General features: G+C 43.8%; 1 protein-coding gene across 1 annotated transcript; it reads right to left on the bottom strand.

The window, feature by feature from the left end:
• Window positions 1–357: 357 nt before the first annotated feature.
• Window positions 358–25,535, bottom strand: TM4SF4 (transmembrane 4 L six family member 4). The gene is made up of 5 exons (XM_026015766.2): window positions 25,114–25,535; window positions 24,291–24,380; window positions 13,525–13,661; window positions 5,256–5,445; window positions 358–990 (listed from the first exon to the last, which is right to left on the bottom strand). Exons 1-5 carry the CDS (start codon window positions 25,285–25,287, stop codon window positions 973–975), a joined length of 609 nt encoding a protein of 202 aa, XP_025871551.1. The 5' UTR covers window positions 25,288–25,535; the 3' UTR covers window positions 358–972.
• Between the last annotated feature and the right edge of the window lie 1,060 nt (window positions 25,536–26,595).

Below are 26,595 nucleotides of genomic sequence, written 5' to 3'. Positions count from 1 at the left end.
TATGGGGAACTTCAAAATTTCTTGGATGATGGGTTGCCATTCAGCAGTGCTTTTGCAGATGGGGAAACAGAGACTTGGAAAAAGTAACTTGTCCAGGATCTCCACGCTGGTATGTGGTGGAGCTGGGGTTTGAACTCACGTCAACAGAATGGATTTGACTCCTAATTAGCGCCTGACTCATAAAACCAAAGTTAATGTCTTCATATAACACAGAGAATTAATAAGACCTATTACCTTAACCCTGGTCCTATGCTGACAAAAAATTATTACCCAAGGCAACTTTTCTAAAACGTTGTTTTTTGTTTCATCAAGCCGTTTGTAGAAAAGATGAAAAAAAAATGCGGCATTTGTTCAGTCTTTTCCTTTCCCTCCCGAACACACACAATCTTTATTATATCACCTCTAAATTATGATTTTAATTTAATATACACAAGAAAACCTTACAAATATAAGCAGGCTCAAAAGACTAGTCACAAGTACCTCAAAGATATCAGCCCAGAGACACCAAGTAAAATTATTTATAATACATCAGTCATTCTATGTTTCTCATAAACCTTGAAAACCAAAACAGGTCGTAGTTTCTCATTTTTAATACGCTTTCCTCCGTTGAATTATGTAAAACTTCCAAAGATATGAACATCTCTATATACAAAGAAGTGGTGTGGCAGCAGGTGTGGCCTTACACACTTTTCACTGAAAACAAATTACGAACAATTTGCTCTGAACCTATTCTTCAATTCTGGAAGGAAGGGAATCTGAAAGATAAAGAAACCTAACTTCCATGACCAAACTATTTTTCATTTGAAAAAAGCATAAAAATCTGAGTTGAGCTAAGCTGCTTGGAAAGTAGAAGGAATAACTGCTGTCCCTAAGCTTTGTTAGTTAGGAAGCAGGTAGGAATTGCCAACCCCAGGTAGAAGTCTAATGTAGTGTCCCATACGCCGTCCAGTTAGAGCAGCTCCTCAACGACATTTAAACTGGTCCATCTCCCTAGAAGACAGAAAAAATAATTATGAAATTATTCTTTTTTGTGTTTTGGGTTTTTTTTTTTTTTTGCTTTCTTCTCTCCCCTTCCCCATCCCCATCACCCCCCTTCTTCTTGATTACTCCTGCCTCATATTGGTTACCTGTTGAACATTTTCAATACCTTTCTGACTATTTCAGAGCTTTCATCTGTCATTTACCTGTGTTTAGCTTACAGGAGTTGAGGCTTCATTTTATTTTGCATAATTTATTATTATTTGTTTAAAGATTTTTTTGTGTATTTATTTGAGAGAGAGGGAGAGAGAGCAACCACGAGCAGGGGAGAGGGAGAAGCAGGTTCCCCACTGAGCAAGGAGCCCGATGTAGGACTCCATCCCAGGAACCCTGAGATCATGACCTCAGCTGAAGGCAGATGCTTAAGCCACTGAGCCACCCAGGTGCCCCGTATCATTTATTATAAAAAAAAAAAACTATTTGATAAGAAGCACAGAGAGCTCAAGTGGTGTATGCAAAGTCACTGACTGATAAGTAGAGGAGTCAGGATCTGAGCCCAGGGAGGCTGAACCTGGACACTGTGCTCCTTTCCTTAAAGCTGCACCAATGTTTATATCTTAGCAAAAAACAATCAGTACAATGTGCTGAGCCTTCTAATTGTTGATATGCGTACATATTTATCACCCCATGTTAGACCCTCAGCAACCTTAGGAAATAGGTTTAATAACCACATTTTGCAGACAAAGAAACAGTTGCGTGCAACTGACTTTGCCAAGACTGTGCAGCTGGCACTCAACCCAGGTCTCATAGTTTGTATTTAAGGCACGTTTCCATCTATTACCTCATGTAAGGACTGTGCCAGGCTCAGGAATCTCTCAATAAATACTTTCTGCTTGAATGCAATGGATCTGCACACTCTGTAAAAGGTCTGCAAGAGGCAGACGTGGTAACTACGACTGGAGAAGTGAGGAAGCTTGCTGGGGCCACTCAGCTAGGAGGCTGTGGAACTGGGCTGCGAGCCCGAGTCCCCCCACCGGGTCCCCCCACTGGGGGGGGGGGATGCTGACCAGCTGTATGAGGGGCAAGCTGCCAGCAAGAAAGGAATTCTCAGCAGACCGATTGTTAAAAAATGCAGCTCTCGTGTGCACTGAAGTATCTGGTAGTGAAGTTTCCTGACTGTGTCTGCACATTACCTTCCAGTGATTCAGAAAGAGGGAGCGAGCAAATATGAACAGTTTGTGGATCTAGGTGAAAATATATAGGTGTTCCTTGTACCGTTCCTTTAATTTTATGTAGATTTGAAGTTTCCTAAATAAAAAGTTGGAGAAGGAAGAAAGAAAGGGAAAGAGGGAGGAAGAAGAAAAGAAGGAAGGAAGGAAGGAAGGAAGGAAGGAAGGAAGGAAGGAAGGAAGGAAAGAGAACTCAGGAAGTATATTCACCCTCTGATTCTCTAGTTTGCATGTGTGTATTGACGACTGTGGAGTCCTGACTTTTGACTATCAAGTGATTTATTTATTAAAATTGCTGAAATACAGTATCTGTATGGATGACACTCACTGAAGAGAGTCTACGTACTGGCGCCTATGGGTATGTTTTAAAATTTATAGATAATCCTTCTATTCAAAGGGCAGCTATATTTCTAATATATCTTGCAATGAAAATTTGCTTCCTAATCAAATATATGATTCCCTTCTGCATAAGCAGAAAAAGAAATAATGGAAGTGTTTGAAATGAGCTGATTTAGCAAGCATGAATTCATTTTGGACGAATTACAAGATTTAGATGCTCAATATTCTTAACTGCTATCATAAAAATAATTTTGATGGATTGCTGACCCGTGGTTTTCTCTTCTTCTCATTTGTGTTTAAGGACCAAAACATTTAAACACAACACAATAGAACTGAAAACTTATAGCATAAGGTGGCTTGGTTAAGTGTCCAACTCTCGGTTTTTAGCTCAGGTCATGATCTCAGGGTCATGAGATGGAGCCCCAAGCCAGGCTTCCGTGCTCGGGTGGGAGTCTGCTTGAGGTTCTCTCTCCCTCTGCACCCCTACCCCCCCCCCCACTCTCTCTCTAAAATAAATAAATACATCTTTGGGGGAAAAATTTATAGAACAAATAATCCAATAGTCAATAAAATTTATTTGTAATACATGCATTTTATAATTGATTTGGGGGAACTTTTTGTTTATATTTTGTATATTTTAAAATTCATGATTTTTAAACTTTTTTGAATAATATAAGCTAGAAGGAAAGAAAAAAGTTAAAGTCTTCTTACTGATCATTTAGCATTGAGTTGGATTTCCTTTAGGTCTTTTTTTTTTAATTCATAGTATTTGCTTTTTCTTATATACATTCTTATTTATTCTGTCTACTTCTTTTGTATCTTGCCTTTTTGATTTTTATCTTTTTATAAGATTTTATTTTTAAGTAATTTCTATACCCGAAGTGGGTCTTGAACCTACAACCCAGAGATCAAGCATCACATGTTCTTCCAAATGAGCCATGCAGGCACCCCTATGACTTACCTTGCTCTTTTTAAGTAACACTATCTCATAAGCATTTTCAGTATTATTACAGTTTTAAACATATTTTTTAAGGATTTTATTTACTTGTTTGAGAGAGAGAGAGAGAGAGAGAGAGAGCACAAGCAGGGGGAGTAGCAGAGGGAGAGGGAGAAGCAGGCTCAACCCCAGAACCCTGGATCATGATTTTAGCCAAAGGCAGATGATTAACTGACCAGGTTACACCCAGGTGTTCTCAGTTTTAAAAATACTTTTAAGGTAAGAAGAATAAAAATAATAACAAAGTAACTCTGAGAGGATATAGAAGAAATTAGGTAGAGACCGGGGCAGCTGGGTGGATAGCTGTCCTGGGCAGGACACAGGCTTCCCATTGAACTCTCCTGTATATTTCTCACATAGTTTTTGACCTGTCTACATATAATGCTTGCTAGAAATTCAGAGAAAAAGGATCCCTGGGTGGCTCAGCGGTTGAGCACCTGCCTTTGGCCCAGGGCATGATACTGGAGTCCTGGGATCGAGTCCTGCATTGGGGTCCCTGCGTGGGGCCTGCTTCTGTCTCTGCCTGTGTCTCTGTGTTTCTATGAGTAAATAAACAAAATGCTTTTAAAAAAATCAGAGAAAAGGATTAGAATCATTTAAAATTGGGGCATGATGTTATATTAAGTAGATAGACCACAATTCATATTTATTTGCATAGTTCTTCCTTATGGAATTCTCAAGTTCTGTTTAATTTTTTTCCTTATACAACAGCTTGTGTTTTTAACTATTTCCATGTGTGTTTGAACAATTGCCCAATCTGGTCTGGTCACTAGTTGAAATAATCATCCTGTCTTAGCATCGATAGGCTTATTTTTGGTTTTTTGTACTATTGATAATTTACAATCATGTTTGGAGACTAAATCCTCAGTAATTTCCTTTTATGCCCTCCTCCTCCCCCCATTTAAGAACCGTTTCTCTCTTCTGTATCAGAGATCTCGTCGAAATATAGGCTTTGCATTGGTATGTTCCATTCTTTTCCAGGGAGAAGACCATGCCCTGACATATGTTCCACATATTTCTTGGCAACTATTTATTTATTTACTTATGAATTTATTTGTTTATTTGAGAGAAAAAGAGAGCAGAGAGAGAGAGAGAGAGAGAGAGAGAGCACAGGAGTGGGGGGAGGGCAGAGGCAGAAGGAGAGGGAGAAGCAGACTCCCCACTGAGCAGGGAGCCCGACGCAGGGCTGGGTCCCAGGACCCTGGGATCATGACCTGAGCCTGAGGCAGGTGCTTAACTTACTGAGCCACCCAGGCACCCAATTCTTGGCAACTTTAACCCACTGTCTAGGTCTATTAGGGAATAGTGAGAACATTTGGGGCGGGACCATGACGTGTTATTGTGGTCAATCCGTGCATATGACAAATGCCCAATTCCTGGGGATCTTCATAGAAATAGTAACAAACAGTATTGTAAACTCCTACAAGTATTTGGAGTCCTCTGCTTCCAGGACTGTGGTCCTCTGGGTGTCAGACTGAAAAGTCTGTCAACCTCACCTCACCCTGTGCATCTCATGTACGTCAACGTGCACGGACAGCAGAACCGGGTTCTTGGCCACACGATGTCACGGTTCCCCTGAGCCCATGGAGAGGGCTCCCTGGCCTCTCCGGCCGGGTTTCTGCAGCTGCCACCCTGTCCACCCCCTGCAGTGGCGCCGGTGGCCTGCCCTAGACTCCTGCACGGTGGAAGAAGGCACCAGGACCTCAACTTACCCCACAGCAGCCGCAGCATTGACAGTCTCCACACAGGGTCCCCAGGAGGCCGTTGACCACCTGGATGACACAGAGAAGCATCTGGATCGCTCCTACGACCAGCAGGATGGAGAAGAGGGTCAGATTCCAGGGCACCACATCCTCAGGCTTGAGGCACTTGCTCCATAAGGCCTCATCATTGAGGTAATCCCTGGGGGGGGGGGGGCATGGAGGAAGAAGGAGACATTGGTAAACTGTGTGCAGTACCCCAGGCTAGAGAGACACCACCATCATTTTTCTTTTGCCATACTTTCCATCCCAAATATAAGCTCCACAGGAAAAATATCCCATAATAACAGTTTTAAAAACGACACCTAACTTTTTTTTATTAAGTCTATACTATGTACCAGCCAGACCCTGTTCTCGACACTGTACACGTACCCACTTTCTTTTTTTTCTTTCTCAGAGTGACCTTATGGTTCGTTTCTTCCATATCACAAATAAGGACATAGGGGCACAGAGAGGTTAAGCAACTTGCCCCTAGGCCACATAGCTACTAAGTGACAGAGTGATTTTTTATTTTTTACTTTTGATAGAGTGATTTTTGTGAGCTGGCCAAAAGGATAGGTAAATCCAGTATCTATCATGGGGCCAGGAAAAGGAAGGCACCCCAGGAATGGACTCTCACCAGTGTTCCTGGCCATGATCTTCCCCACTGGGAGGGACCACTTGGACTTTTAACAAACTTTCAAGTCTAGTGGCCATCTGAAGCCATGTAAAGTATAATCACGTCCCATGGCTAAAGAGAAGAGCTCAGTTGTTTAAGGCCTAATTCTAGCCCAATTGTGAATCTGTTAACAGACAAAAAGATTTAATGGCTTCCTTCAAATTCCTTTATCCCTTCCTTTAAAAAGGAAAAAATAATCTGCTGCCTTAATACATAGTTTGTTTGTAAAACTTTGAAAGAGGAGAAACCGCAGTATATTCATAAGATATATACATTAGGGGTTCACTACAATATAAAAGGCATTGAAGGAGAAATGTGAAGTATATTAAGACACAAACAAGGATAAAGTAGGTCAATGTGGATTATTATAATTTCTTCTCACATTCTTAGAGCTGCAAATTGGTCTCTCCCTCTTCCTTTATGTATCCTCTATCGTTTTCATGGGCTCAGTGGGAAACTCCACCTGGCTACTAAAATAACATCTACCTTATTGTTTCCAGATCTTTTTGATGACTCCTGTTTCTGACAAATTCCCCAGTGCATCAGTACTCATTTTTAAAATACGTTCTGTATTAAGATTTTCAAAAGTCTTTGGAACGATGGAAGATACCCTGGAGTTTAGTGGAACAGAAGGAACAAAGGAAAGAAGGAGCATGTTGCTCTTGATTTAAAAAGAAAACATTGCATTGTCTGTAGCATTGATTCACTTTTCCATAATCGCACAGTTTCTATAGCTGCTCATTAGCCGTGTGACTTGCGTGCTTATCTGTAAAGTGGGAATGACATCAAATCGTAGGGTTGCTGTGACGGTTACATGAATTAATACTGGTTAAGTGCTTGGAGCAGTGTGTAGCATGTAGTAAGTGCTCAAGAAACACTAGCACTTTTATTATTGTGCTTGACCTGAGCAGTGTGGTCTAAAGGAAAGAGCCTGGTATCGTGGATTCAGTTGGGCCTGGCTTTGCGTGCAAGCATCCCTCTCACTAGCTGTGCATTCCTCCTACAAGTCTTAGCATCAGCTCATCATTTATAAAATGGGCTGAGAACAACCTCACAATTGTGAAGCCTCGTGAAGGTAACACACCTTGTGTATCGGATGCAACTTCCCTTTTTTTTTTTTTTTTTTTTAATTACTCGATTATTTTTGAAAACTCATCTCTCTGGTCTGCATTTTTCTACGCGGTCCTTGCTGCCTTTGCAGCTTTCAAACTTGGTCATAGAACGTCACAAAGGCACAATATTTTCCAGGCACATTTTATAAAAGGAAAGATTCTGAGATGAAGTCATTGGCCAGCCCGGGGACAGTCTCTGCAGAGATGGGACGACAGCGCCCCCTGGTGGCGAGGTTGGAAAAGCGCTCTCGGGGCTCTTGGAAGCCAGGTGCCTTGGAGTTTGGGTACCTTGGAGACATCCTCTCAGTCCCACTCCTGCTGCTGCTTCACCGCTCACGAACCACCACGAATACCCATTCCAGACCCTTCTACTCTCCTCCCAGACTCAGGCCCGAGACTCTGGGATGCTGGCAATGATTGCTGTGTGCGACTCTCCAACCCCAGGGGAGGGGGGACCCTAATGTTTCACCGCCCCGGGAGCTAATCCTGCTTCCACCTTCTGTGAAGCAAGGAGAGTGGAGGCAAGTTTAAAGCCACCCAACTGGAGTTTTCAAGCATCTCGATATTGGGAAGGACATTTCCACCTGACCTGCTGCCATCCTATCCACACCTGGATGGAAAGCCATGGATCTCCTGAAACTCCCTTGCAAGCAACCAAGGCAGACGAGGCAAGGAAAGGGGGGGCCTCAATGCTCTGCCTGGCTCACTCAGGGGCCGTGTCCTCCAGAAAAGACTCCCTGCTGCCCCCCCTCCCTGCCCTCAGCTGGCTTTGGTGGTCCTCCTGTGGCTCTCAGCACCCTCTGTTTCCTCTGGAGCAGAGCCCCCAGGACCCTGAACTGTCATTGTCTGTCCATTTGCCTGTCTTCTTTTCACGACTGCACACACCAGCCCAGCCCAGCCTCCCAAGTCTGTCCCCAGTTCTAGCACTGGGCATGTCAGTCACTACCAGCAGCTGCGGTGTCCCGGTCCCGGCTGTGCGCTGGGCCCTGGCCTACCTGCTGCACATCCTCTTTCCCAATCCTGCAAGGAGAGGCTATCTTATTGGAACGATGCTTGGCATGGAGTAGCCTCACGGAACATTCACAGAAAAAACGGACACACACACAGATTAAGAGCTTGAGGCTAGTAAATGGAAGTGCCCGGATTTGATCTTGGGTCTGCCTGACTCCACAGCCAACATTCTTAATCATTACACAAACCTCGTCTGTTTGAGCGATGATGTCCCTTTGGTAGATTTGAAATATGGTTTATTGATGAGATGTGATTTACACAATATGGTTACAATCGCATGTCAGTTAAGGTTCACCCATAGCACGGTAAAGAGAATGTTCTCTTTGAACCTTCACGGGGCTGGTTGAAAAAGAGCAATTAAAGCACAAAATCATAATAAAAGCGTAACATTTCCGAACGTTCTAATGCATAATGATGAACCCCGTTCACAGTAATGAGTTATACTCATAAAAATGAATCCTATGGCGGAATGGTTAGCAAACAGCATGTGGCAGTAATTGTGCCAAGTGCTTTCTGTACCTCGGGTCTTTCATTCTTCCCTGGAGCTGTGAGGCAGAGCTTGCTGTCACCCCCACTGGACAGAGGAAGAGCCCAGAGGTTAATGCATCGTCGAAGATCACACCACTGGGACGTAGCAGAGGTGTGACCGGACTCCGAGTGGTCCCTAAAGCCCATCAGGCCAAGAGCAAAGCTTCTTAACCTCCCTGAGTGTTTCCTGCTTCGGGAAAGCTGGAAAGCCAGGGTGCAATCCCGTGTCACTCTGTCACTGTGGCTTTCAGCTCTAGGGAATGTGTTTAAGAGCAGCTGATGGGTAATCTTTGAGGCCCAAGTGCAGATGGTCTACACTGAAGCCCAGAAGGAACACTGGTCATACTTGACTTCTGTGTTTCGGTGTGAGGGAGCTCGCAGGGCTGCGGCCCGACTGGGGAGGACTGTGCTTGGCCCTGTCCCTGGTCCCCGCCGCCCTCCACTGCTAACCGTCCTTGGCCGGCCTCTGGCTCTCCCTCCTGTAGCGCCCGGTGCCCTGTGCAAGCTGCTTCCCTTTCAGCAGCTCAGGGTCAAGGTAGAGGTAGCCAATTGTTTCAGAAAGGAAGACCTTGGATGGGAGGAGGCCCCACATCAAAGGAAGCCAAGAGGGTGTATCCTGAAATGTCCTAGTTTTCTTTTTCCTTCTAGAAGGCTTTGTGAGTATGACTCTCATGGCAGAAAAAGTTAACTGTCTTTGCTCTTTTACTATGATTGCCAGCCAACATTTCCAAGGGACAGATGACACGCTACATTCTATGGCGTGGAGGAGTCCTGAATTTTGTGTCCCCAGGTGGACATCTCAGAGTCCACCTTAATGACCTTTGTCCTGTCTCCTCACACCTAATCCTGATGATTTCATCTCAGAGGGGCTCTGAAATCTGTGTCCTTTTTTTTTTGAGTCCCAGTTCCACTGCCTTGCAGGTGTTCATAATCTCATCTGGATCATTACTCCGACCTCCTACTTTTCTCTCTTGGTTCCTGAGCACTCGTTCATCCTCCACATCACCACCATCACGATCATCCTAGAGATCCTAAGTGCTGGTGGCATGTCCTGCTCGAGGTCCTCTACTGGTCCCTGAAGTCCCAAAGTTCTGGCCTGCCTGTCAATCACACCCCTGCGTGGTGTCCCCTTCTCTTCCTCTTGGCCACATTTAACTTGAGCTTCTGGCTCATGGTGATGGGACATTCTCTGAGCATGCTGGCCCTTCCCATGGTTGTCTGAGGACCTGCTCCCCTCTCTGCCTAAAATGTGCCTTCTCCTCCCTCTCTGGAAGGCACACCTGTGCTCATGTCTCCAAACCAGCCCGTCCGTGTCAGCTCCTCAGAGAGGTTTCCCTTATACTTCTCCATTTCATCCCTTTCTGCCTTGTGAGGGTCTGGCCCGTGTTGTCACCCTAACCGGCCCTGTGCTCACTGGGGCAGGGGCATATCTATCCTCTGCTCCATGTCTGGCCCAGGCTTCAGCACAAAGTGGGGCACCAGCCAAGTGTTTGTTTGCTTTTAAAATTTTCCTTTTACTAATTACTAGCTATGGAGCCCTGGGCAAATTAACCTTTTTGAAGTTCATTTTTCAACTCCAGGGGTAAGAATTTGTCTCAGATTTATTAGTGAGATTAAGTAAGAGAATGCATGAAAAAACCACTTGGCCTCTAAACATTAAGGGGAAGGAGGAGGGGAAAGAGAAGGAGGAGAAGAGGGGAAAGGAAGGAAGGAAGAGAGAGAGAAAAGAAAGGAAGGAAAGAAAGAGAGAAGAAAGAAGAAAGAAAGAAAGAAGTAGCAGTGGCTTCCACTGCCGTTTGGTGACAAGGAAAGAGCGACAACTGTCCTGAGTCCTTTCACTGGGGCTCATACATGCCAGTGATTCATCGCTGCTCCTCACTGGTAACTGTGCATGTGCGTTAGGTCTGCAGCTATCACCACAACTGCTGCAATGCTCATGTTCTGGAATCCCCTGGATAAGAAGAGGCCATGGAGGCAGAGGCCCCTAAGCTATGCTAGATGGAATCTATAACCTATACAAAAAGTGGATAATGCAAATCAATATCACTTGTGTTCTAGAAAAGAGATGGTGACTTGGACTCAGAAAGATTGGATTTGGGGCGCCTGGATGGCTCAGTGGTTGAGCGTCTGCCTTCGGCTCAGGTCATGATCCCAGGGACCTGGGACTGAGTCCCACATCAGGCTCCCTGCATGGAGCCTGCTTCTCCCCCTGCCTGTGTCTCTGCCTCTCCCTCTGTGTCTCTCACGAATATATAAATTAGAAATATTAAAAAAAAAAAAAAAAAAGATTGGCTGTGAGCTTCTGTCCTCAAGAGACAGCATTTCTCTGTGAAAGCGGCCTGTCCCTTCTGGGCCTCAGCTATCTTCCTCTAAAGGAGAGGTGATCTCACAAGCTTTTTGTAGGGATCAAAGGAAACATGTGGGCGAAAGCCCTTTGTGAACCAAAAAACACCAAACGACAGAGGTTCAATTATTGTAAGAAATTCAAGATGAGCCCCTGCAGTCCGAGGGAAGGCTTGGAGCTGGTGTGGGCGATTAGGTCATAAAGGAATGTGATTTCTTGCCTCACAAGAGAGGACACAGGATGTAGGAGACAATGGAATGCTGAGGAAAGCCTGCCAGGTGGCAAAGAGGATGCTCCACCTAGGGCCCCTCCTCCTGAGAGCCCTTCCTGTGCCAGTCGGGGCACATGTCATGCCTTGTACAGACAGAGGGCTTGCACCTTCTGTGGGATTAAATTCCAAAGTCAGAGCACGAGAAAAAAAAAAAAAAAACTACAACCAGGAATAGTCAAAGTCTCTCTTAAATATCCTACAAATCACCTGGAAAGTGTAGCATCCATGATTTTGCAATGACCCCGACACAGCGAGATTTAATCATATTTTAGTTTGAAGCCACTACGCAGATATTGTGGTTTGAATACCTCTCTCCTCTCGGTAATTATCAGAGCCCAGCCACGAACAGAGGAGGGGGGGGAGTGCCGAAATGTTCCTGCTTGCCTGCAAAGTTGACTGTCTTCTGTTTTTACTCGTAGACCTCTCTAATCTGCTAGCAGGTGACGAACGGGTTCGTTGTTGGGAGAAGACAGGATAACACACATGAAAGCATCCATCGCTGAGTGACGTGCATGAAAACTCGCTTCATCAGAAGGGCAGAGCACTTTGGAGGGTAGGTTCCTGTCCTTCCCCCACGCTGGCATTTCCTGTACTGGCCCACAGAGCAGCTGTCACTCTCCTGACCTTGGGCATCCGTCCCATTCCATCCCAAGCAGGGAGCGGCTGTGCCGGGGAGGGCGTTAGGCCTCACGCCATTGTGCTGTCTTGGGGTGGTACTGGAGGGCCAGGGTTGTGTTTCCTTTTCTCCCTCCTTTGTTTTGGACATAGACCTGTCCTAATTAATTTTAAGGTCATCATTCAAGGACCAATAAACAGAAAAGCACGTTTAATCCTGCACTGATGCTGTTGACGGAAATAATAGGAGAAGAGGCCTTGGAAGGAGACAATCTGGAGTTTCATAAACATGGCCCTGGGAGGGAGAGCGTGAGCCATCGGGGAAGAACCTCCAGAAACGGGCCTGGTGTCTGATTTCTATGCTCATGTAGGCCAACCCCATGGCAGTTGGACATTTCCAACAATCCTCTGCAAGAAAAGGGGGCTTTCCGTAATATAATCAATACCTCTGGGACTCCCTGCATGTGATGAGGATAGGAGGGGCCTGTGCTCCTGTTTAACTCCAGGTTAGGGATGAGATCTTACCTGAAACCCTTGTGACCTGTGTCATCACAGAGCCAGCGCCCTCCACCTCCCCATCTAAAGTCTGCTCTTGAGTTTCTTTAGACTCTACAGATTTCTTTAGGCATGGACCCTTCCTTCACATGTAGGAAGGCCCTACAACTGCGTCTCATGACCCCCCTAGGCGTGTCAGTCACCGTGCCAGGCAGGGATGGACAAAATAGAAGTGGGCCCAGGCCTCCTGGAGGTCACAGGCTGGCGCAGCACTGCCTCACAGACTGTGATGGAAATGTCCTATATCTGTGAGTGTCAGTGCAGTTGCTACTAGACACATGTAGCTACCGGTACTCGAAATCTGGCTAATGTGATTGAAGAATTTTTAACTTTATTTCATTTAAATGAATTTAAGTTAGAACAGGTACATATGGCCACTGGCTACCGCACTGGACAGTGCAGTCTATGGGCAGAGGGGGGTGTAATGTAGAAAGACTAGAACTCAAAGTCAGAAGACACGAGTTTGAGCCCGCCTGTGTCCTCAACTAGCTGTGTGGCTTTGAGCCAGCCGAACTTAGCAAGCCTGCCTTGGCAGGGAGTAACTACCTCGTGGGGTTGCTGTGGGGATTCAATTATAAATTTGTAGGGAAAAAAGTTCTTTATCAGCTTACAAAGTTCTATGAAAATATGAAATGTTATTTCAATGGGTTCTATTAATAACTCTCATGAAGAATCTACAATATCTCCAACGTCATTTTTCCATAAATTTGTGCCTTAAAAGATTGTTTAGTCATAGAGCATTTGGGGTATTAGTGAAAACCTTTGAGTCCTGTTAGTGAGTAGTCATTCTCATTTTCTATTAAAAGATTTTCCATGGAAGCCACCGCTTTCTGTTTCCTAATATTATTAGTTGCCTCATGTTGTGGCTCATAAATGTTTGGGTGTCAGTAATGACACTGCAAATCTCCTTCTCTCAGGCCAGCTGAGGCACCCTGTCTTGTTATTTTCCCTGGTGTCTGTCAAGAGAGCACTTAGAGGTGAGCTCTTGGGCAACTTCACACCACCCACGTGTCCCGCTCTTCTCCCTCGGAGGAGCAATGTGCCTGAGACTCGTCAAATGACAAGGTGACAGGACCTGGGCAGGCTGCCCTGGTGGGGACACATGGGCATTGCAGGGTGTACCTTACCCGTCATGGAAGGGGTAGCCCCACGTGCTATTGTCCATGAGACACTTAGGACCCCTGTTGATTGAGATGGCCGAGATGACAAATGAGTATCCAGCACCCAAGAATCCAATCACAGCAAATATTGTGGAGGTGAACATCTGAAAGAGAAGGAGACAGGCAGGTTCCTAAGGTGTTCTCGAAGTTACCCCCTGCACCCCTGACCAGCTGTTGTCGGGCGTGGGGACTCCAGGGAAGTTACGGGGTAAGAGCCAATCTTCTCAAGTAGGTGGGGCCTGTGGGCTCTCCCAGGATGAACTTTGGTATCTTGTGACCCCTTCTTCTCCCCCGTCCCCATAGCTTTTCGTACCTATTCACTGATGACTGAAGTGCGAGTTGTCGGTTGATCCCTCTGAGTCATGGTTTTTCACCTTGTGAAGAATAGAATCTCCTCCTAATTTCCCCTCTTCTAAGAGCTAATATGAAAGGCCAAGCTATTACTGCATCAAAGGATCTTAGAATTGGAAATGATCTTAAAAATTTTCTGGTCTAGTCACTTAAGCTAAGCCATGGGCGGGGGGTGGGGATCCTATTTGGCCAGGAGGCTCTGCTCATGAGAAAGAACAGAGGTCCCAGAAATCTTCTCCTGGCTCCAGTTCCATGTCTCAAGGTCAGAAAGATGAAGCCCAACTTCTCTTCCATGTGGCAGTGGCCTTTAAAATAGCTGAAGATCTTTTATATTCACATAAACATATTTTATATGTTACATCTCTCCACCTTTTCTACCCTCTGAAAGTTTTCTCTTCTAGGGGTTAAACAAGCCCCTAAATTCAAGTTCTTTTAAATGTTTTCAGATGACAGGGATTAATTAGTAGAAGACATAGATGGCACTAGCACCTTTCTTTTTGTGATTATAAAAGTAAAAGAATTATAGAATGTGAAAGGCAGGAAAAATCCTAAAGCCCATCCAGGCTAACCACCTCCTACAGATGAAAACAATCAGGCCCAGAAATGCAATGTCCATTCTCTACAGGTGTTAGAGGATAGCATGGCCACGTTAATGCTTTTGGAAACAGAGGTGGGAAATGATCACCAGTATTACTTTGGTCACATGAAGGTGTAGTGCAAAGCATATGAGTTTCAAAGTCGGGAAATTGGCCCAGGATCCAATCACAGCTTTGCAGCTTTTCTCTGTGTGATGACTCTGCATAAGGGTCGGGTGCTCAGAATCGACACGATGGACATGATGACGCCTGCCTAAAAGGTCTGTTGTGAAAATCAGATGTGGTAACCTAAGTTAAATGTCACTTGCTTCCCCTCTTCCTCTTCTGTGTATTGCTAACAATCTTACCGCAGAATATGTTTGGGCAGGGGGTGAGGCGGGGGTGGGTTTGAGGGTGGAGAGGATCCGAGAGTGCCTGGATAATTGGAATCTGTGGGGTTCCATGTTAGCTTGTATTTGTTTCCAAGTTATGTATTTATATATTCTTGTCACAACTTTGCAAGCTCAGTCTTGAGCCTTGTTTGACTTCCTATGTCACACTGACCGTCCTCTCCTTCATCTCTTACCCTCAACACTCTGGACTGTATAAACTTCTGTCTCAGTGCAGTGCTTGGAACACAGCCATGTATAGCCTTTTATGTCTATCTTCCCCAACCAGCATAAGCTCTTTGCAGTCATGGACAATGAGTTATTTAAAGATAGTTAGGACATTGTTCTATCCCTATTACCATCTGCCTAGTTTTTCTTCTTCCAATTTCTTCAAAGGCACTGGGTAACTACTTGTTGGATGTTTTCAAAGGCAATGGTTTCACATTACTCATTATTTAAATTTTTCCCCTCAATTTTTGTGTCTAGTTCCATTCCCACCATTAGGAACATTTGTGAATTCAATCTAGGTCAGAAAGAAATGAAAACATTGGTCAATTCATCATGTTAGAACAGGCAATATCTTTTCCAAAGAACGTCTAGTCTGGACGCCTAGCGTTTGCCTTCAGCTCAGGGTATGATCCCGGGGTCCTGGGATCGAGTCCCACATCGGTCTCCTTGCGTGGAGCCTGCTTCTCCCTCTGACTGTGTCTCTGCCTCTCTTTCTCTCTGTCTGTCATGAATAAATAAATAATATCTTTTAAAAGAGGGGTATCTAGTTGAATAATTTTGGAGATTGCTGGGTTATATCAAGTTAAATAGGTTTCGCTCCTGTTTTACTTCTAAAAAGTCTTTGTGACATGCTAAAGTCTGTGAGCCTTCAAGAAGGGTATTCTGGAATATGCACAAAATTATTAGCTCTCATATCATCCTTGAAAAGTAAGGCAATTGCCTTGGAGTTGAGTCCTTATTTTATCTAACAGGCAATAGGGCACTTCCTCAAACACTTTATTTTGAACAACTGAGTCCTGTAGAAACAGCCCAACTAATGTTAGCCGACAGACTTGTTGAAACAAAGTTTTCTGAACCCAGATATATTAATTATTCTAGGAAGGTTGACCTCATAATTTCTAGCTCTGAATGTTATAGTTAACAAATCCTTGAAAGGGCATTCTGAATGAGCATACCTCGTGTTTACAGTTGTGGGGATCATTATATATAACTGCAAGAGATGTGTTCAAATATTGCTTTTGTCTTTTGTGAATTGATATTTGTGACTGAGTGAAATTTCCACTGACAGCATCATACATGCATACAAAAACGTTGCATCCAGACTCAATGGAAGAGAAGAGAAGATGTACTATGGAAAAGAATTATCTTCCTTAAATCCCCCTCAAGCTGGCTGTCGTTCCAAAGAATGCAGAGGTAAATGTCAGAGCCCGGGCTTCTGACCTCAGAAAATACTTATTGAGATTAAATATTTTCATCTAGAAAACTTCTGACGGCTCAAAATGTGTCTTTAGTTGTAGCAGAGACATTGATGTCAAAAAAGGACGAATATATTTAAAAATAAATGAGTAAGGGAAAAGTCTTACTTCAAAATCAGTGTATTAAAATTTTATAGAACGTGATTAAAATATGTATGTCATTCAAAGTTTGTATATTAATGTCAGTCGAAGAGGTTTTTTTTTTTGAAACTTCTTTATGGGAAAATAAATAGTTTTATATTCAGTTTTGCTTATATTTGGGTATATATGGTGACTTGCAGAGTTTTCCAGTCTCATTGGAATATATAACTTTTCCATGAGTTCTTGCAAGAACACACCTTGAGAAATGCTGCTCTAATTCTTAGAGACAGTTTGTCTGCCTGGCTCTTGTCTCTGAGCTACCTCCATGCTCCAATCAAACTGCTGTTCGGTTAGACACAGCTGATACAACTCTACGATGGCCAGAACGTTCCAGTCCAGCAACTGAAAGCTTACACTCAGGGCAGTTTCTTCTAACGTTACCTCTTGTCCTTTCAGAGTAAGACTCTGAATGGTCTGGAAACACTTGTTAACATGAAGTCCTTTGCAATATTGAGTTGTCTCAATGAAAAAATGGATTCTATAACATCTTAAAACTGGGTTAAAAGTCTTCAAAAGTCAGAATTTCCACTATATCAGTATTTAAATATTCTTATAATTAATTTTAATAAATAAGACATCTTAAAACTGGGTTAAAAGTCTTCAAAAGTCAGAATTTCCACTATATCAGTATTTAAATATTCTTATAATTAATTTTAATAAATAAGCTCTCAAAAATCATCTGATGTAATTATCTCACTTTTTAGCTAATAAAAATATCTCCCTTCAATGAGAACCTTAGATGCCTTATCTCATTTTATCCTCTCAACAAACCGGTGAGGTGAGTATTATTATTTACAATTTCTAGACAGAAAACAGACTACTAGTAATTAAGATAATTGCTCTAAATTAAATAGTACAGAGGTAAAATTGGGATCAATCCATGGTCACTTGCTCCCAAACCCCATGCTCTGAACTTGTAGCTTTCTCAGGTCACACATCTAGAAAGTGGCTGAGCTAGATTAAGAATGGGGATCTCCTCCCTCCCAGCCCAGTGTCCTGTACCCTTTACACTCTCTCTTTCTCCCTTCCCCTCACCCCCATCCCACCCCCACATATCCAGAACACACTGCTACTAGCACAAGAAACTCTGTCATTTGCAATTTTCCCTGTGCATGGCATTGTGTGTAAAATTGATTTTACACACAATATATACACATATATACATATATATACACATATATACACAATATATATATATATATATATGGCTTTTTGTTTACTTGACATTCTGATTTTGAGTCCCAGTTATTAGTCAGGAATCATTACCCTAGGGGTGCCTGGGTAGCTCAGTTAGTTAATCGTATGCCTTCCTCTCAGGTCACCATCCAGTGGTCCCCAGAGTTGGGCTCCCTGCTCAGTGGAGAATCTGCTTCTCCTTTTCCCTCTGCCCCTCCCTGTGCTCCTTCTCTCTCTCCTTAAATAAAGTCTTAAAACTTAAAAAAGGAATCATTACACTACTAAGAATACAAGAGTATCTAAAATTGCTGTAATGAAAAAGAAGATACATTTCCAGGAAGGCAGTTTGGAAGGCTGAAGAGACCCATGTTCTCACCCTCAGCGTCACTGAGGCCCCACCTCTCTGGCCTCAGCTTCCAGTAAATAGACGAAAGAAGGCAGTTCTAGAAGGTCCTCTCAGCTAAAACAACCCAGGATTTCAACATCTGCTGACCAGTAGTAAGAGGAGAAATCTGACTCATGCTATTCCTGCTGTGTAAGCTGAATAAAGGATTTTAGATATTACTCCTGGAATATTTTCACAGGCAGATATTTAAAGATACAGAAAGTGAGTACAAATGCACACATTCTTCCTGTTAGGCAAGTCTGAGTAAACGAAAATCCAAGTTAACATAAGGTATCAATGAGATAATATTCACTTTAGGAGGAGTCCCCATCGTAAGGACCTCCAGACCAGAACAGTCCAATGAAGTTGTGTGTGTGTGTTTTTTTTCCCCAATGGAGTTTTAAGGAGAGCCATATATGTAATTTAACACTTTCCAGTAACTACCATTTAAAAAGTTAAAACAAATCAAACAAAACCCCCAAAAAACAGGAACAGTGAGATTAATTTTAATATATTTTCTTTAACTCAACATATTCAAAAATTATTATATCAATATATAATCAATATAAAGATTACTAATGAAATGTCTTACATTTTTGTATTAATTCTTTGAAATCTGGTGTATATTCTATACTCATGATACACCTTAATTTAGGTTAGCCACATTTCACTGCTCAGTAGCCACATGTGAACTGTGGCTATACTATACTGGACAGCACAGTCTAGACTATTTGAAAAATTGATTTTTGGTAGTAAAAGTTTAAAAAAATGCATGGATATAGTCTGCATTGAATTTATGATTATGGTTACTCTGAAGGAGGAGGGAATTACAGAAGAGGGGAACACAGTGACTCAATTGAATCAATAATGTTTTATTTCTTTATAAAACTATCTGAAGGAAACACGGCGGCAGGTTACAATTCAGAAAGCTTACAGGTGGCGTGTTCTGATTGGTTTTCAGTTTTGAAATGTTAGAATAAATAAAATAAACAACCCACACTGATTTTCCATAACTTTTCCAGAACGGATGAGCCACATGAAGCAAGGTATACTTTATATCTCTTTGCTTTAAGTAATTTCACATTCAGAAGTCTTAAAAAATTATCAAATTCACTACTCAGAGATATCATCAGTCTTAAAACACTACGGAATAACTTTATCATGGTTTCATGACAAAAAGATGTTTCAGGTTAAAAGTAAAGTTATTGAGCCCCTGAAACTAATAATAGGCTATATGTTAATTAATTGAAATAAAAGGGTAAAGTTATTGAGATTAAGTTGAATATTTGAGGGTAGACACTCTAAATCGGTGTTATTTAAAGTGAACAGGCAAAAGGCCTGGAAAATCTCTGGAAGGAGACACAAAATTGGGAACAGAGGTAACCTCTAGAGAGGAGTTGCCAGACTTTACAGCCAGAAAAGTGAGGCTTCCTTTGTCATTCCGATGGTAATGTTCCCCAGGCTAGATGAATAAACAGTGAAGAGGGCACTACTGTGTCGTGGTTAAGGGCGCAGGTTATAAGCAGATTGATCTGGGTCTGAGTCTTGGTTCCTTCCTCAAGACCTTGGCAAGTTAACCTTTCTAAGACCTCTGTTTCCTTTTCTGTAAAACAAGGCTCCAAAATAAGTACCTGCTCCGGGAGATCATAATAGCCTAATCAATAGTAAAAAGAGAATCAAAAATACGCATCTCTACAAGATCAGATAACCCCCGGGTGGGGTAGGCACCCCATTAGATAATGCTTAGTACTTCACTGATAGGCTATTCAGAAATCTCTTTTGCCGCCTTCTAAGTTTTGGATGATCTCCCCTGACATGAATAAGTACTTGATAAATGTCATTATTATATTGTAATATTTTTATTATCATGTCCTCACACACTCTTGCTTTCCACAAATACTGAGAGCATAATGCTGGGCAGAAAAACAACAGGCCGACACACATCCTGTTCACATGGCTAAAGAAATGTGGTTATGTATGTGCTGTACATGGGGCGCCTGGGTGGCTCAGTCTGTTAAGCATCTGCCTTCAGTTTGGGTCATGATCTTGGGCTCCTGGGATCAAGCCCCACATCGGGTTCCCTGCTCAGTGAGGGGAGTCTGCTTCTCCCTCTCCCTCTGCTGCTCCCCTGCTTGTGTCTGCATGTGTGCTCTCTTTCTCTCTCAAATGAATAAGTAAAATCTTAAAAAAAAAAAGAAAAAAAAAAAAAGAAAGAAATTTACATGCTGTAAATACTTCCCTGGAAAAAGAAGATAAAAATGCCTTCTAATTAGATGCCCTCGAATCTGCCATTTGTCAGCTTTAAAACCTTCCTCTCTGTCAGGTTCTGGAGGCAGAGGACGTGAGATCAGACCCCTGCTCGGCCACTGCCATGTCGTGGTCTTAGTCAGCTGTGTACCTAGGTTGGCTGCACCAGATGGTGGAGGTACTGGGGCCTGGGAAGGGAAGAAGAGGGAGTGGTTTGGGGACACAGCTTTTAGAGACTTGGGTAGTGCAACATGTTGGGCAAACATGTTCTGATGGGCATGAAGGCTCCTCCTTGACAATTATCCTGGGAGACATAGAGATTACCTGAAGCATTTTTTCCCTTAAGATGTGAACCTTCTGGATTTTCTGCCTTGGCCAGGCTTGGGAAGGGGAGAGGACTGGCGGGGTGGGTTGTGGCCATAAGAAACTTAACTTGCATGTAACTTCCGTATTTACAAAACCGGGTAGTTTAATGCCTAACTCAAAGGTTAGTGTTAGAGAATTGAGCCTCATAAAGTATGGACATCACCTGAAATCCCTCCTGACGTTCGTTTGCTTCACTCATTCAATGAGCATTTATGGACGATCTCTGTGTCCTCTCTACCCAGCCACTTGGTGCTACTCTCCCCTCCGGGTACTCTACTGCTTGTACCATCTTCCCCTATCCTCATGCTGTCCTTATGAAGGGATTTTCATAGGAGAGGATTTTGAAGCATAAAAAAAAAAACCACATTTAGTGAAGAAATAGGATTCCATATTGTATTTCTCCTCTCAAGATAATCTATTATTTCAAAAGAATGATCTTTCTTAAATCCCCCTCAAGCTGGCTGTCATTCCAAAAGAAGGCAGAGGTAAATGTCAGAGCCCAGGGTTCTGACCTCAGGAGTGTCCATCTGAGGTGAACACAAGAGGTGTCCCTAGGGGGCACTGGTGAGCCGGGCACAAGAAGGTGCTGACCCTACATAGAATAGACTGAGTGAGTGAGGAGATCCTCCTTGGCAACAGGTCAGTCAACCATCTGGCCCTGCCTGTGGGTGGGGTGGGCCTTTATCTGCCTGATAGGCTTTAAGGATGTTGAAATGCCTGATTACCCCTAATATCTCCTTTATCAATTTACCTCAGTTCTACTATTAGATAGTCCTTTGCGTCAAGGCCCAAGGTCTTCAAATGGCTCTTATTAGAGCACAGACTTAACACGAATGAGTGGATAAAATTAATTAGTTGTTCTTTGGACTCTGAGAGTTTTTTTTTTTTTTTTTTTTTTAAGGGATTAGGGCCCGGAGACCCCGACATGCCACAGATAAACTGCCGGGAGGCCACTGAGAGCCTCTGACAGGGGAAGAAGAGGTTGAGACCCAAAAACGAACCCAAGTCTGGGTTTTCAAAGCCCATTTTGGAAGTCACCCTTCTCTCACAGCGCTTGCGCCAGGGCTCACTTTTCTTGGGTCTCCAGTAGCTTAATTTATTTAAGAGCGTGCAGGCCCTGGGGCTGGGCTTTCAGGCTTGCTCTGCTTCAGGGGAGGGCTGGCCTCCATCACCTAGTTTCACCAGGAAACTACCGGTTAGGTGAGCTCAAGATTTTTTCCAGCTCATTGTCTTGCTTTATCTTTACAACCACCATATCCTGCTTCTATCTATTGGCTATTATGCCCTGTTGTTATATACCCAGGGAAAGGGAAGAGAATGGTGAAGCTGACTTCTGAAAAGTATTCCCAAAAGACGTGTAACAAAGAAGGGAGGAGAGAGAGAGAGAGGCCAGGAAGCAAAGGAGAGCAAGGCTATGGAGACAGCAACAGGATGTAGCCCTTGGCCTAGTGTATTTTTGCCTCCTGGGACTTTGTACCCAGCTGGATTTCCTAAACAGCATTCCACAGAAGCCTGGTGTTCCTTAAACACCTGGAGGGGAATGCCATAAGCCCGTGGAAAAATAACTTGAATTAACATTGAAAATAATTCAACGTTATAGTACTGATGGAAATATCCTGCAGCTTTTTCCTTTTTTGTCTGGCAAAATATTTGTAGATAACTTTCTTAAAAACGATTATTGCTTAGTCTCCAGAGCCTCAGAACATGAAGGAAACACAGCCCTGCAGCAGGAGCAGGAGCTCAGTGGCCCTTTGGGACAGGGCAGGGACCTGAAATGAAGCACTCAGCTGTGCCCACTGCAGGCCATCATGTGTCAAAACGTAGGCACATGAGTATCAGGTCAACTTTTAATTTTTTGAAAAAGAAGTAAAACATCTAAGTACCTCCATAAAACTCTCATTTTAATACTGGGTAATCATCCCAATATTAAACATCAGCCTTCTACTCAGCACCAGAGAATGAGCTGTTAGATCTCTAAGCAATGACTTTGTTCCCTTTTCGTCCAATTCCTTAATTGCCAATTTCTTTTCAAATTCTCATCTTCAACTATTTCTCCAAAAGGAGAATAGCAGGATTACATTTCAGGGGGCAAATGAGTTGTAGATGTCCTCCTTTCCTTTATAATTAATTATGTAAACATATCATATATAAAACACATGTTACGGAACTGTATCAAAGAAATTGTGGTTAATTTTTACATCTCTTTGCTTTTAAATATTATAATAATCAGTGCCAAAAAGGAATAATCAATGCTTACTTGAGACTCACAATGGTGCTAAGAGGGTAAGAACATTCTCTTTGAATGACCTTTGCACATAAAAAAATGTAATTGTATGTCTAGTGCACTAGCTTCAGCCTTTCCTATGTGCTCAATAAATATTTTTTTTGATTGAATGACTGAGCAAATAGTAATGGGAAAGGAATGTTAGAAATGATACTATTTCAGAACAGATAGCTCTACCTTTTCCTTTAGAAATTAAGGTAAGCTTGTAAAATTCATCATTGGGGTTCACGAATCTCCCAGATGGACAGCTGAGCCTCGGGAATTAGAGCAGGAACTAGCCTTACTCATCAGCCAGCCAGTAATTCCAGGTCAACCTTCATTTTTGCCATAGCTGTATACCCAAACTCTTAATATTTTTCTTTAGGTCAACTCTTTCATTTATTTATATCACCACTATGAGTAAAGTGCTAGAATCATTGATAAAGATCATAGAGTATTCTTGAATTTTCAGTTAATGTCGCTTGCATTCCTGGGGCCTGAAACTTGCTCTCCCTTTGTCAGAAAGGGAGATTATGAGGCGCTTGGGATGGTAAAGACTTAATTCCATCAACATTTGAGTTTCTTTTGATAAAATCAAAGGGATGGAAGGAGAATTGGCAAGGGAAGAACTTTCTATGTTATTCAAAGATAGAGCACACCTGTGGGCCAGCAGAGCTTGTCCCACACTTGAGAAATTCTGATCTACTTCAACTTCCCCATTTTACAGATGAGCGAACGGAGGCAGAGGGCAGTACGGTGACTTGCGCAGGGGCAGAAATGAGACCCGACCCCGCTCCCCAGGCTGTAACTGCGCAACCACATCTCTCTAGCTCACCTACTAAAAGCTGCATGAGAACAGAACAAGAGACACAAGCCCTGAGGCAAAATCTGAGCATTGATGAGTGAGGCTGGCAGTGGGGGTGGATGGGGAATTGAGGGGGGCTCGAGGGGAGGAGCTGTTATCATCTGTTATGCTGCCCTGCTTCCCTCCACAGATGAGACAACGCATGGCCAGAGAAAGGAAATGACTTGTCCAAGGTCTTAAGACCTCTCCATGGCAGAGGGAGAGTTTCAGCCCCATCCCCTCCTTCCATGCCTGCCTTCTTTACATGGCACCTCTCGTTTTCTAGCTCCAACATCCCGTCCTGTTTGCATAAGCTGAGATGATACTCACACCCTAGAAGTGTGGGCCTAGGGTATTTTAAATTTTCTTATGAGTGTTACTTTGCACCAGCAAGTAATGCATATTTATCCAGGCCCCAGGAGCCTGCCAAGCGGCCCCTTGCCCGCTGCCCAGCCCAAGGAGCTGGAGCCCCCTGGAGTGACCCCGGCAGGTGGCTGCCTACTGGAACTTACAGCAAAGCGCTTCCCACAGCTCTCGTTGCCACAGCAGCCACAGCAGTCATTGTTCCTCAGGCCCAGGAACACCAGCGCAGGGAAGATCATCTGCCGGCGAGAGAAGGGCTCAGTCGGGGTCTGACACGGGAAGGGGGAGCCCGCACCTGCCACGGCCACGGCCACCCCGTGGGACCCGGGACCCTGTGGTGTAGGGACCTGCGAGACCCTGGCCAGCGCGGCAGGTGTGGTCGCCCAGTGCGACCGGTACCTGGGTTCCACGGAGCCCACCTGCGGCTCCAGCGAGGCCAAGTTTCAAGATGTGACACCCTGAGTTTCCATGTACCCGGTGGGTTCCGAGAGCGGTAAGAAACTTGTCCTCGACTCTTATGAAGAGTGGAAACTCTACTGGACACCAGGGGCATATAGATCATTCCTGAAGGAGTGGAAGGGGGATCCACTCGCACCTGGTTCTCTTGGTGGTTTTCAATCAACTTGCCGGAAGGTGTGTGTCTACCCCCACACCCCCAGCACTATAGGGGGGATAGGATATAGAGATTAGGATACGAAGCACATAGAAATTACATAGCCCTCGGTTTGGTTGGTGGAATTCAGCTGACCCACAAAGACTGCCCGCCCAGCCCGGGGAATTCGTTGCTAAGTTTAATGGACATGTCTGTGTCAGGGTCTAACGGAGGAGGAGAAAAAAAAATCAAGGCATTTCATCATGCAACACCTGGGCTTTTGTTAGCAATGAAATATCTTCTTGTTCCCAAAGTACTCAATTTTAAAAGGATTCTGCAAAAATCTTTGGGAGGGGGGTTCTTAAGGCTTCCCTACTCACCAAGACCCCGCTTCCTAATATTCCTCCGAAAAACCAGACCTCTTCCGAAAGGTGGTCATTATTGTCTATCACTCTTCCTCCAGGAAAAAATAACAGGATGTTGGCCAAAATGCCAAACAAGGCGAGGGGAATGAGGGTGCTCCCCAGGCACTTGGCACAGCCCCCAGTGCACATGGTGGGAGAGTCCAGTAGAGGTCGGCGATGCAAGACGCCTCACTGTCTCCTTCACAGGGTCTCTTCAGAGTTAAGCAGCCAGAGCGTCCCAGTAATCGTCCCCAGTTCAATCTGGATTTCGGAGCTGAGAACCAAATCAGCCTGTGAGCTGTGTCCTTGGAATGGCTCCTGCTTCTCAAATGTGGCTGAACCCTGATGGCGATTGACATTTATACATCCTCCCTGACCTGAAGTCCTTTTTTTTTTTTTTTTTTTGCACTCCATAAATGAGATTACATTCAGAGCAGCAATTTTGCCATGGCGACCAATAACCTCTGTTAATAATCCACCAGCACAGGCAAGACGCTCCCATTGCTGCAATCGAACACAAGGCTGAAACAAACAGCCTTTAGGACTCCGGCACCTTTAATCTGACAGTGCTCCTGCCCAGATATAGAAATATTTCTCCCAGGCTCTTTCTAATCACTGGATAATTGAGTTACATCCTAAAATCAGGCCTCACAAGTACTGGATGGTCTACAGTGTGTATCTTTTGCTTTTCCACTGAAAGCCTGGAATGCAAAAAGGATTCTCCAAAAGAGTTTCTGTTATCCTCAATACAGAAATAACAATTTGCTGGTCTAGGTGGGTATCATGGTGCTCAGCCCTATGGGAATATTTGGAAGGATAAAACCAAGATGATTATTAATTTTATGGCCTGACTGCTAGATGTCTGTACTTGTGCTTCAGTAAGTGCCATCCTCTTCCTTGCCTGGTGTGATGGAATTAGCAAAAACAAGTTCTCCCAATTGGCGTGTTCCGTTACATCCTCCATGCAGTAAGACTTACCTGTCTTCATAGATAGTAAGGGAAAGGGAAAGTCGATGTTGGGGAGAGCAGAGGCAAGGTACCAATAAATCAATCACCTGGAGGCCGATGGACAAAGTTGGAAGAGCTGTTAGAGAGTACTGGGGGCTGTAAGGTAGGTCTCAATTCGAAATTTTGCCAGCTGCCAGAGGCGTGATTCAGTTACTCGTTCGTTTGTGTCCTTAAGAAGCCACTTGCCATGGCCTAGACCATGCTCTACATTATGCAAGGAGCCAGTTTGGTGCTGGTAGCAGATGGATTGTGGGGTCGAACAGGAAGCTTGCTAGTTCTTCGTGGAGAGGCTAGAGGTCCAACTTAAGAACAATAGGTTGAATTTCATAGAGGGTCGAATTTTAGCTAAATAGAAAGCAAGTAACATCACGATCATGGTGAGACCTACCCTGCAGTAGAGTTGACCACCTACTCATAGGGCAGCAGGGGGCTGTCTTATCCCAAGGCCCA

Source organism: Vulpes vulpes, chromosome 11 (genome assembly GCF_048418805.1).
Source record: "Vulpes vulpes isolate BD-2025 chromosome 11, VulVul3, whole genome shotgun sequence".
Lineage (NCBI taxonomy): Eukaryota > Metazoa > Chordata > Mammalia > Carnivora > Canidae > Vulpes > Vulpes vulpes.
Note: the sequence above shows the minus strand (reverse complement) of the source record. Positions and strands in the feature narration are given on the sequence as shown.

Excerpts from the sequence above, each read along its gene's own strand:
- TM4SF4 (XM_026015766.2), bottom strand. The coding sequence starts at position 25,287 with ATGTGCACTGGGGGCTGTGCCAAGTGCCTGGGGAGCACCCTCATTCCC. Across the intron at positions 24,381-25,113 it reads TATTAGGAAGCGGGGTCTTG|ATGATCTTCCCTGCGCTGGT; the intron begins GTGAGTAGGGAA and ends TCTCGCCGGCAG. Across the intron at positions 5,446-13,524 it reads GGCTACCCCTTCCATGACGG|GGATTACCTCAATGATGAGG; the intron begins GTAAGGTACACC and ends CCCCCCCCCCAG.